Source organism: Paralichthys olivaceus, chromosome 14 (assembly GCF_024713975.1).
Source record: "Paralichthys olivaceus isolate ysfri-2021 chromosome 14, ASM2471397v2, whole genome shotgun sequence".
Lineage (NCBI taxonomy): Eukaryota > Metazoa > Chordata > Actinopteri > Pleuronectiformes > Paralichthyidae > Paralichthys > Paralichthys olivaceus.
Window position 1 is genome coordinate 12,030,139 of NC_091106.1, and position 12,425 is coordinate 12,042,563.

At 43.4% G+C, this 12,425-nt stretch overlaps 1 protein-coding gene across 23 annotated transcripts in view; it reads left to right on the plus strand.

Moving 5' to 3' along the window:
• The window catches only part of dst (dystonin), a 102,208-nt gene that overhangs the window by 64,651 nt on the left and 25,132 nt on the right, over window positions 1-12,425 (plus strand). For 22 of the 23 annotated variants that reach the window (XM_069539185.1, XM_069539191.1, XM_069539193.1 and 19 more), the window contains 9 exons: window positions 365-491; window positions 691-741; window positions 1,733-1,968; window positions 2,078-2,207; window positions 2,540-2,739; window positions 2,839-3,337; window positions 3,666-5,134; window positions 11,663-11,824; window positions 12,029-12,199. In XM_069539185.1, coding sequence (XP_069395286.1) covers window positions 365-491; window positions 691-741; window positions 1,733-1,968; window positions 2,078-2,207; window positions 2,540-2,739; window positions 2,839-3,337; window positions 3,666-5,134; window positions 11,663-11,824; window positions 12,029-12,199 — 3,045 coding nt within the window. The remainder of the gene's footprint in view (window positions 1-364; window positions 492-690; window positions 742-1,732; window positions 1,969-2,077; window positions 2,208-2,539; window positions 2,740-2,838; window positions 3,338-3,665; window positions 5,135-11,662; window positions 11,825-12,028; window positions 12,200-12,425) is intronic. The other variant, XM_069539182.1, reaches the window with a different exon arrangement.

The following is a 12,425-nucleotide window of genomic DNA, read 5'->3' on the forward strand; positions in this document are numbered from 1 at the left end:
TGTGTGTTTCATTATAGTCTGTTCCTCCCTAAACTCCCAAACAATCCCAGCCTGCTGTCTCTACTAACTGACGATAGATAAATGATGAGTTTTCACACAGGTCAGACCTGGGAGTGAAACACTGTGTCATCCAGCAGAGAGATTATTTTCTTCCCATGATGTTATGGCAAAAAAATCACACAAGTATCTCATCTGTCTATTGTGTAAAAGGAAAAAACTTTGTGAAAACCTCTATTTTTCTTTTTTTTTATTTCGTTCCTCATATTTAATGTAAATACTCAGCTTTTGTTTTCATGTGATATCAATGTCATCTGTCATTTATAAATGTATATACAAATTATCCGGCTGAACATTCTCTCACCAGGGTTTACTAGATGAATGGACATCTAAAGGCCCTGCTGTCCAGGACCTGAACACTAAAGGATCAGCACTGTGCAGCCTCATCACTTTCCTCACATCTCCTGCCAAGACAAAGACTCCTAACAAGTCAGGTAGACGTCAGCACGCTCTGAGACACCTCATATGTTAGAGGATAGTTCAGCAGAATGGGAAGCATGTTGTTTGGGTGCACTTCTGAGAACTTGTATAATCACTAACCATTAGAGATCATGGACTGATCTTTTATTTCCAACATTCCTTGTTGGTCTGCCTGTCTTTCACACAAAGCTTTGTCTTATGTCTTTGCATCAGCTCTTACTAATGGTGGTGGTCCAGCGAGCCATTCCTACCTAACTAATAAAGGTAATGAAGTGTGTTTGTCAATGTTGCTGTTTTTGTGGGCTGCTGTGTAAGGTGCAGGTTATGGTTATGGCGGCTCTGTGCTAAACAGATCGCAGCTTTTGTAGTAACAGTATGTTCTGATTATGAGTTCAGAGTCAGTGAAGTATAAACTGTTAAAGGAGCCATATTAGGATTTTTCAGATTTTGTCTTTCCTCTAGTGTGTTATCTACGTTTGTGGAGTACATAAAAGATTGCACTAAAGGGAGCTCCTCTCAATTCTCTGGCCGATACTTCAGGGGAATCCTGAGGTCATGTGACATCATATTACATGACATCACAGTCCTCCACATTTTCAAATTGCATGCCTAGTAAAGTCAGGTCACAAGAATGATTTCCTACAGGCATTGGAAAAACCAAGTGTTTCAAACAGATGCTGAAAAGAGGAACTGCAGAAATTCTGAGCAAGTAGTGTGTAAAACTGGGTCAATTAACAACCCAAATTAAAATAAGGAATCTGAATATGTACATAATATGTCTCCTTTAGCTGTTTAACTGTTGGGTGCCGCAGAGTTTGTTTACCTGGACAGGGACTTACATAAGGACTCAGAGGCAGCTGTTGGAGTGTGAGAAGTTCCTGGGTCAAAATATGATTTAGTTTATAACAATTTAGCTCAGATTATTCAAACTCTTGTTTCATTCTGATTAAGAACATTCAAGGTTAGATCTGTTTTTTTCTGTTTTATTAAAACCCTCACAAAAGCAACTTATAAACAAATCTGTTTGCAGGAGTAGCTCTTGCATGTTGCTGTAACCTATCGTGAAGCCTGCAGTTACATTTAAGAATGGGTGCTTGAATTCCATTTGCAGGGAGTTAGTGATATTTTCCCCTCATTCTGAGCATACTACACTGTAGGGCCATTATATTAACAGAACTCCGTTGTTATCAATTACCTCTATGGCACGAACCTCACATAGAGGAAACCTGATGGAATTATTTCTAATGTCCCTCAGAGCTGATGGTTATTCAGCAGAACATGTCGTTTGTCAACGAGGGATACGGAAACCTCGGAGAAACGCTAAAGAGTCGAGCCGCAGAGCTGAGTAGCTCAGTACAGAAGGTCTCAGAGGCCCAAAAGGAGACGGAAGACATGATGACGTGGCTGAAGGACATGAAGAAGACCGCAGCATCGTGGAACAATGCAGCCACAGAGAAGGAGTCAGTGAAAACACAGCTTGAACAGCAGAAGGTACAGAAACAGACATTTTAGGCTGCACAGATTCCTCGCTGACTTTCTTCTGCTGTGGATTCTCACATGGAACTCTTCTTACTCTTCATTATTTGTTTTATTTTCACAGGCGTTTGAAGACGACATGAAGCAGAAGCAGGAGCAGCTCCAGAAAGTCAGAGAGAAACTACTCAACTTGATTAAGACTCATCCAAACTCCCCTGAGGCGGCGAAATGGAAGCAGATGCTGACAGAAATAGGTATGCACCAAGGTGTTGTGTCCAGATGGCCCTCTGTAATTATGTCACTGAGCCGCTTGGTTGATGTGTTGACCCCCACTGATGAAATGTATCTCATCACAGCACTAGTGTTTTACAGAATGGCACATACTGTATAAGAAATTAGACCAGCGATGACCCTGCTCTCCATCTTTCCCGACCCAGTAGCTGCCACACCAGTTAAATTAACACATTCGTAGTGCCAAGTCCTGCACAGTGGGAGGTTTGCTTAATGAACAGTAGGACAGTGGATGAGAAGGTGCTGTTGTGCTGACTAATGTTCATTTGCATGATTGTTCTGCCCTCCTGCTCAGACGCTGCCTGGGCAGATATCAGTGGCTCCATAGAGCAGAGGAAGCAGCACCTGGAGCAATCCAACAAGAACCTGGACACCTTTCAAACGACCGAGCAGCAGCTTGGTCAGTGGCTTTCAGAGAAGGAGCTGATGATGACTGTCCTTGGACCCCTTTCCATAGACCAGAACATGCTGAAAATGCAGAAGCAGCAAGTTCAGGTAATCATTGTGCCAGTAGCCACTTTACACACTTTTTGAACAAGTATTTCATCTAGTTTTCTGATAGATTGCTCATCTCAATCTATTTCTACTCTTCAGATCCTCCAGAATGAATTTAAGAGCCGCAAACCTCAATATGAGCAGCTTGAAGAGGCTGCCTCTGCCATCCTAAGCTCCTCCGGCAACCAAGACCCCTCGAATGGAAAGCTGGTGAGGGACCAGCTAGCTGCCGTCACCCAAAAGTGGCAAGGCATCACAGGGCAGCTGGACCAGAGAGACAAACTCATCGACCAGGCCGTGGTAAAGACAGGGCAGTTTCAGGAGTTGCTGAAGAGTCTCGGTCAGACCGCCACTCAGCTGGAGAATCAGCTCACCAAACATCAGGGCCACAGCACCCAGCCCGATGCCGTGAAGAAGCAGCTGGAGGACGTCCACAACCTCTCAGCTCAGCTGAGGGAAGAGAGAAAGAAGCTGAAGGAGGCTGAGGCCATCAACACGGAGCTCACAGCAATGGTGACTGAGGACTATCTGAAAGCAGACTTAGTCAGGCAGCTGGAGAGTGTCAGCAAGCCTTTCAAACAGCTGGAAGAGAAAGCAGGTTGGTATTGTAACTTAATCTAATAATGTAGTGTTGTAATGTTTAGAAAGAAAAATGATTCTATTTGTGTTGAGTCACTGTAGAGTATATATATACAATGACAACTTCTTAAAATGCTAAACAGTTTTCATCACAATTGTTCTTTGGAGTATTCGAACTCTTGCCAAGGCACTACTCTTGAAATCCAGCATAGTTGGTTCAAAATGAGATTGATGAGGTAAATCTGAGATGTGGAATGAAAACCAATACTCCTATCCTCCTTCTGGTTCTGTTTTTGCGTAAAATGTGTAACAACATTCAACACACTAATTATCATTCTCTGTTTTAGCAAAACGAATCGAGCAGCTGAACTCGACCTTTGCCAGCTCTCAGCAGTTCCATCAGACCTCCAAAGACTTCCAGTCATGGCTGGGTGAGAAAATTCAAGACCAGTCTAAGCCCCATCCCATCTCTGCCAAAGCGGACATCCTGCAACAAACCCTGGAGGAGCACAGTAAACTCCAGCAGGCTCTCGGAGAACGTGAAGACGTTTATAACACGATTGTCGGGGAAGGGGAGATGCTCCTGCAGAACACTGATGGTGCTGAAAAGATGGCTCTGCAAGGGCAGCTCACCACTCTCTCTTCCAACTGGGAGGAGGTGAAGAGGAGCTCTGCCGAGCAGGCTGATAAACTCCAGACTGCTCTGCAGAGATCTCTGAAGTATCAGGAGCATGCAGAGAAGCTCAGCACATGGATTCAGGAGTGTGAAGCTAGCGAGGGCCGAGTCAAACTCGCCATTGACCCTGTTGCTGTTGAGGGCTCCATTTCTCAGCTTAAAGCACTCCAGAAGGATGTTGACAAGCACAGGCGGACAGTGGAGCAGCACAACACAGCTGCAGATAGCCTTCTTGAGGTGGCCAACACAGACACTCAAGTTATAAAAGAGGAGAAGGCTAATATTTGCAAAAGGGTGGACAATGTAGTGGAGGGTCTGCAGAGCAAGAGAGAGTCCCTGGAGAAGATCTCCCACACAGTTAAAGAATTTAACGATACTTATAAGGAGGCAAAGGGTCAACTTGAGGGAGCTAAGAAGCAGGTGGATGCATATGAATCACAGGGAGTGCAGGGTCACAGCAACAAGAACCTGACCAACATGAAAGCCCAACACAAGAGCTTAGAGGGATTGCAGAACCAAGTCGAGCACCTGAAAAACTTGGCCAAGGACCTTGTAGTGAATGTCCCAGATGCTGATGGAGTGACAGACCTGTTACTGCAGGCTGACAGCATAGAAAAAGACTACAGCACCTTGAACAAGAAGCTAGAGGAGACGTGCCAAGTGTTGGAGGGTAAACTGCAGGGTATCGGGCAGTTCCAAATCAGCATTCGTGAGATGTTCACCCGTTTCACAGACCTGGACGATGAACTGGACAGCATGGCTCCAGTGGATCTCCACCTGGCTACCCTCAAAGAACAGCAGGACAGCATCGAGAGCTTTGTGGTTAAGCTGCAGGAGCTGATGGCCAACACGGCCAACGCTGGAGACAGCTGCAAGAAGATGCTTGAGACTGAAACCTCCCCTGACCTGTTGGGCTTGAAGAGAGACCTGGATGCTCTGAGTAAGCAGTGTGGTAAACTGTTGGACAGAGCCAAAGGCAGAGAGGTGCAGGTGCAGAGCTCGCTCACCAAGCTCGAGGAGCTGTACGGCAAACTCCACCACACGGAAGATAAACTTTGCAGAGCTGTCGACAAGGAGGCAACCCAGGAGGCGGTCGGCATGGAGACAGACGTTATCAACAAACAGCTGGAGGCCTTTAAGGTACAGTGTCCCTACAGTATGTTTGACATTTGTCATTCCAAGGGGTGACTATGATTGAATATGTGTGAAATAGCAGCAAGGTCAATGTTAACAGTTTGCTCCACATTACATATGCACCTGTTCATCTTGTGCTCTCAGGGGATCAGTACAAGTTGTTACAGTACTGAACTTGACAACATAATTATTCTTGTGGGACTTTGCATCATTTCACACACCGAGCCTTGTTTGTTTCGCCATCAGTCATGAAGATTGTGTGTGCTCCTTTTTGTCACCTGTTAAGGAACTTTTCCAGCTAAAACACTGAACTTGTCAGGATAGGTAGACCTCGGGCCCAGTTTTAAAGAGGCCAAACGTCATTTCTTAGATCCTGGTTAAACTTAGGGATTGAGGCTTTGGTTAGGGTTTGGCTCAGGTCAATGCAAAGTCATAATAATGATATAGCTGCACAAATCTGCGTGTGTGTGTGTGTGTTGCTAGGGCTGTCCCTATATCTTTAAACTGAAAAAATGCTGCATATTTAAACTAATTTTGCAAGAAAAACTTGATGAGTGTCAAACATAATTAATCAAATAATCAAAAACAATTTCTCTTCAAGTGCTACATTCATACCCTTGATTCTGTAGAGGAAATTGTTTTTTAAAGAAATAAGTTCCATCTTTTTTTTCTATTGAAAACTGTCTCCTTTGCTTTTCAGATTAGCAGTTATTGATACATGCTAATTGAATTATCCAGTTTTAAGGCTGTAATCTATCCTATTCTCATTCATTTTAATATATTTATCCAAATATATACAAACAATATATAAGCTGTTGTCATTCCACAAAAACCTTGCATTGGGGCAGATTACCCACAGGCTCTATAGTGGAGACACTTGCTACGTATGTGGCTATCCCCAGGGGGCTGCTGCTTCTTTCAGGGCATCTGTTGTTAACAAAAGAGCAGCGGCCCATATGCAATGATGGTGCAGGAGGGACGGTCCCTTACAGCCAGGTGGTGGCCAGCAGGGCTTCTCTTGACTCATTAATTAAGCTGGGCCTGGATCCTGATCTCTTTACATTGATATTGTTGTTCTTTGACTTCTGAACCTTTGCAGCCCGACATTATCCCGGAATCTCAGCTCAGAGTAGCCTGGTGTTAATGTGACTATTTTGACATAGATGTCTGTAAGTGAAGTGATGGATAGTGAAATAAAACCCTGCAGCATTTATTGCAAGGCTAAGTGTCCAATTAAACTTTTGGTAAAGGTTCAGTAATTTAGTTAAATTAACTACTGTGTAATTCTGCCTCCATAGGTAATGTCTATCTGCATTTTTGAAAGTGAAGGATGTTAATTATTAAAATGTATAATTATGCACCAGTAGTAGATTAATGCATTTGTTATGGATAATCCCAAAGGCTATATAATATTCCCTTTATGTCTTTGTTTATTTTGTTGAGAATGAAAGTGGAGGACAGACATACTGCACATCTTCCTTATTGTTCTTATGGCTTGTTTTCAGTTCCCCTTATTGTTTCTAAAATATCAGAGGTCTCTGTTGGTATCATTGAAATCTAAACAATGGGGGCAGCCATTAGAAAGATTTAAGGACAGATGCAAAACATTTCAAAAGCCTGTAAATTCCTGTGGAGTTCTCCAAAAGAGGATTAACCTATATTTAGGTTAAATTACGGAACACTTCTTTTTTTTGTTAGTGTGAGATCGCGTTGCAATAAAACAATGTAAACAGCCGTGTATAAGCAAATGACACAGATCTTTCCTAAGATGTAGGTCAAGGGATTTTTTTTTTCATTTAAGGGGGAGCTGTACTCACATAGCAGCGCAACATCAAAAACCTTTGTTGAGTTACATGGATTAAAACATTGGGGTATGTGTTTGTTGTGAGGAGTTTAGTATTAAGGCATCGCTGGGTAACTATTAAATAAGTGATTGATTCAAATTGTTGCAGAGCAGTGTTGTCATGGTGCATGTTTTCACCCCCGCTCTTTGTCCTGTCACTGGTTTGGGTTGAGAGGGCACATACGAGCTCAGCTGCCGGTGGAAAATCCCCTTTGTGCTCAGTACTCGGCATCAGGAGAGAGAGAGCTGTCAGCAGCAGCAAAAGTCCAACTCTTTCTTTATTTATCTGTGGCATGAAAACATTATATGATATTCTGACTAAGTGGGTTTCATTGGCGTCTGGTGAGAAAGAAATAAACTCTCGCTCGGATTCACTTCTTTCATGTGCTTTTACCATTTTAGGTGAAGTTTAGAAAGAGACGCGCCTGAGTTCACATGTTTACTCTTGTTTTCCATCATGAGATTTGTTGAAGCTTTACTGAGGAGGTCCTGGTGTAAGTATAACTTTACGTGTAAGTTAAACAGCAGCTCCAGTGACTCAACACTACTGGGGGTTAGTGTGGGTGTCTGTTCTCAGTGTTCAGACATTACATCAGTGTGTCTTACAATGCGAAAAGGAAGTTCCACCTTCTGAATCATAGTGTAGCTAACCAATGGGATTGAAGTTGATGGTAAAGAGGTGTCATTAGAATCTTGTAGTGTTGCTGAGTCACTGCAACAGAGATGATACGTGAAACATGAAACCTTTCTGGCCACCATAGTAAACTACAAAACTGGATTTTTTTTCTATGATAGGGCAGATTAATAAGATGTACCAGTAATGAAAATAATAATTATCTGCATTCCTACTAAATGTATATGATACATAACACAGGTGTTTTTGATTTATCACTGGTGAGATCTGATAATCCACTTTACGAGCACATGTTCCTCTTTGTCTGACTCAAAGATTCGGCTTTTAGTTGCCTATGTGCTTTTGTAGAAATTTCTGTGCGTGATTATTTGGAGAGGCTGATGAGTGATGTCGCTGAAAGAGCTTTTTTCAGCTTTGACCTTTGGTCTCTGCAACTTTTGTTCTGAAATTGCTCAAAAAGCATTGATGTGAAGGTCGAAGAGGACTACAGATTAGGACAAAGGGACCTGCATCAACAAGGGAAATGACTAGAGGAATAATTTTATTTCAAATGAATGTAGATTTAAGGGGCTGAACATGCTTTTTATATTTTTAAATCCCACCAGATCTTTAACTACTTATTTATCTCTGCCAGTGACCTCTTTCTGTCTCTTCTCATGCGTGCCGATCTGCACAAAAAGTTTGGGATCCGGGATCTTTACCGAACGACTTTGGTACAGACGATCCAGGAAACAAAATAAATTCCATTTATTATCTCCTCCATCCTCCTTTCTTCTCCTAACCCGGTCACTGGAAATAAAAAGCCCCTTCATGCACTTGGCAGAGCCGTCGGTGTTAAATTACCTGGGACCCCCAGCATTCCACAGTAATTAAGAATTATCTGCAGGGTCCACAGAAAACTGTCCACAGGAAGAAAACAGAGGGCAAAGGGAGAGAAAAGGGAAAATGTGTATCTATTTCAATCGTGTGATGTCATCAGAGTGGGAACGCTGCTGCCTGCTCGTCTAGGTTTTCTTCTTTCTTTTCTTTTTTCTTGAGAAGTAGAAAAGCTGGGGCGTAATGTTTCTCTTCCCCATTCCCTCAGTCACTGAAGAAGGAGAAAAAGTGAGTGATTGTGTCAGGATGAAGAAGATGGCTTAGACCTGAAGTGATATGGGCCATGCAGACAGAAGGGGGAATTAGAAAGGGAGGAGAGGGAGGAGAGGGAGGAGAGGGAGGGAGGGATGAGGGGGGTGGAGGGTCACGCGTCCACCAATCAACATGTACCGGAGCAGCTCTGAGCACAAATGGAGTTGTGGCAGATGTTGTCTGAATAATGAGCGGGGGGCGGGGCATGAAACCCTCTGCCAGGGAGTGTGTCTGTCATTGCGAGCAGAGCGATGAGAGAGCAAGGCCAGGCTTTTTTGTTTATACAGGAGTACCAGCTCCCCTCAGGACTGCCACACTGGTTTTCAGTTCGAGCTTGCCACCGGATTTGTCTGTGGATGTTTTCAGTTTGCACTGAACAATTTCTCCTGTGGATGCTGCAGGGAAAAAGACTCTCACTCCGGACCAGAGGACTATACTGATTAAGTTCTGGCAATGCACAGGGAAGAGCCTAAAGGAATATATGTGGGATGGGTGACAGTTGAAAGACTGGATTTCCATTCCTAATATGGAATATGAAGCTGCTGTAGAGTCCTAGCATTTGTTTGGGATTTATTTTATAGTATTTGTTATATTGGAGATTCTCAAGTCTTTATTTTTCGAATTTTTAAATTTCCACAAGAGTTTGTACATTTTATTTTGAACAAGAAGTAGAAACTTTAAACATTTATTTGTGACCTTATCATTTAAAGGAGGAGAATATTTGTTTTAATTTGCACAGTACTTCATGTCAATTGGTCCCATTTTTAAATTACTTCATTTGCACTAAAGCAACATTTACCTCAAAGGATTAAACTAAATCCTTCTTCTTTTTCGTACTGAGGGATTGGTGACAATTGTTTTAGCATGGGCAAACCGCTGAGCAGACCAGATTGCCTCAGACAAAACCCTTCCTGTGTGGGGAAGGGGGAGGAGGAGGACCTGAACATTGACGACTGCTATGTGCCCCAGAGATCCATTTATGACACCGTGCGGCTCAATGAGCAGATAGACTCGGGCTCTAAAGGCAGCCTCTCTTCCCGGCACTTCACAGGCACCTTACCTTACACGCACCGCACCTTAGACCTCAGGAGCCTGTGCGGAAATGGGGCTCTCTCTGCCTCCAGTTCATTTGAGCTCCGGGGCCGAAAGCCTGCCCTGGTGCAAGAGCGTGCAGTCTTTGACGGTCTTAAACTCAATGGGAACATAATCAGGGCGACGGATGCAGTGCCGTCCAAGTCACGTCTTCAGGGAGGAGAGAAGAAGGACCATCCTCATCACCGGAGGTCATGGAGGACATTTGCCCCCACTAATCTGGGAGAGTATGCCAGCCGCAGTGGAACCTTGTGCTCTGGAAGCGTGGAGAGGCCTGGGCTGATCAACGGCAGGAGAGGGCAGAGTATGACCAGCTCACTGACATCTGAGGAGGACTCAGGTCTGTACAGTCCCACTGTGGAGAGGGAGCGACACGGTTATCGATCCCATAAAAGATCAGGCCCTGGGACCAGGAGCCTGTCGTCCTCTGAGGCGATGCACATGTCTGGCGACCTCAAAACCCTGCGATCGCTCAGCTCAGGGCAGGAGGAGTTTCCTTTCTCACCTGTCAGACACAACAGGTCTCTTTATCATAGTAGTAGCCTGATCAAGGAGTCGCAAAAGCCAGAATCTGGTGTGGGTGAGCTCAATGGAAAAGATGCAGTGAGCAATGGAGATTACAAATACTCCACAGAGCGGTCATCTTCAGGGTCCGCCTACAGGACTCAGAGGGATAGCTGTGGATGGCGTTCCAGGACTTTAACAGACTACGATGAACTCTCCACTGCTGAGCTGTTGGAGGATGTAACTTGTCAGGATGACTGTGAGCTGGTCAGTGTGGTGGTGACAGAGCCTGAGACTTACGGAAACTCTGTAACTCTACCCATAGAGTGCAGCCAGCTAACAAAACCTTGTACTGTGCAACATGGAGCATCCGAGTACAACATGGAGGAGCTGGAGGAGTTCCTGCAGTCCGTGGAGGCCTGTCTGCCCAAAAGTTTACAGGCATTGCAGCTGACGGCACAACACGAGATAGAGGCCATACTGAATGCTGTCACTGCTTGTCCTGAGATTGACCCCATGGGCTATTTCTCCCCACAGGTGCCCAAAAAAAGATGCTTTTTATCTAGTCCAACAGGTTTCATTAGATGATACACCTTTATAAAAGAGTTTTTCTCTGGCTGTATATCTGATTACATGATGGGTGAATTGTGTTTTACTCACCAGTTCAGCCAGAAGCATTCTGGTGTGATTGTGCACAGCTGTAACTGTAAACTGTGCCCTGCCCTTTCAGAAGCTGCTGACTGGTTAGAGAGTTGTTTATGTCAGCTGAATTTTAACCCTAAACCTGATGTCGTGGTAACTGTGTTTCAGGAAGTGGGAGAACTGCCTGGCACAATGTTCATCCCTTTTTTTATCAGGGCTACAACTAAGGATTAACTTCATCAGCAATTAGACAAATGTTTTACAATCATGTCTATGAAATGTCAGAAATTATTTAAACAAAGTTGCAGAACCTAAGGTTATTTCTTCATATATATTGTTTATCTGACCAAAAGCCAAAGAAAGGCAGGAAATCCTGTCACTGAGAATGTTTGGGTTTTTCATTAATTTAGCTTGAAAACAGACTAAAAGGATTAATTGAAGCTCAATGAGGGAAATTTATTTCAGATTAAAAAGTAATTTAAGAGAGCGACATTGAAATTAAATTAAACAAATATTTAATTTGGTCCAGATCTGAAATATCCGTTAAAACTAGTAATTCATCAGTCAAATCATTGATCTTTTAACAACTAGAACAATCCAGTCTGTTTAATGAACCTCCAAATAAGATAGATAACCTTGTAATTTGAGCACTTATAAAATGTTTTCTCTGATTTGCTCTATTTGTCTATAGGCTTTCCAGAAAGGGGACATTGATCCGTTACAGACGCAGCTTCAAGACATTAACTCCCTCGGCCAGGGCCTGATCCAAACCGCTGCCAAGGGCACCAGCACCAAGAAGCTCGAGGATGACCTGGAGAGTGTCAATACAAAGTGGAACACTTTGAATAAAAAGGTTATTTATCATACTGTATATTACCAGTTTGACTGGCTGATATTTGCCCTTGGTCATTAGTGAAAATACAAAGAGACGTTGGCAGTATAATGACTCTTTGGCTCTTACTGTTTGCTATAGTATAATCCTTTGATAGGATTTTGTGGAGCTGTTTTAACTTGGCCTCAAAACAGGTGACATCTATATTTACCATATGGTTTGCAGATTGCTGAACGTTCAGCCCAACTGCACGAGGCTCTGCTGCATTGTGGGAGGTTCCAGGATGCTCTGGAGTCCCTGCTCAGCTGGTTGACTGACACAGAGGAGCTAGTGGCCAATCAGAAACCTCCATCGGCAGAGTTCAAAGTGGTCAAGGCACAGATACAAGAACAGAAAGTAAGCTGGTGTCATACTGGACAAACACATGAGCACATAGAAACACTGAACATGTCAGTTCTATTCTAATCTTTCCGTTTCTACACTAGTGTATCCATGAAACATTAAGACTTTGCCATTCATCTTATTTAATTGACATCCATTGTTAAACAAGAGTGTGGAGCACAAAGCTTTTACTTTAATGGACACTTAATTTGAGCCTGTTAGATTTACTGTTTGTCACCAC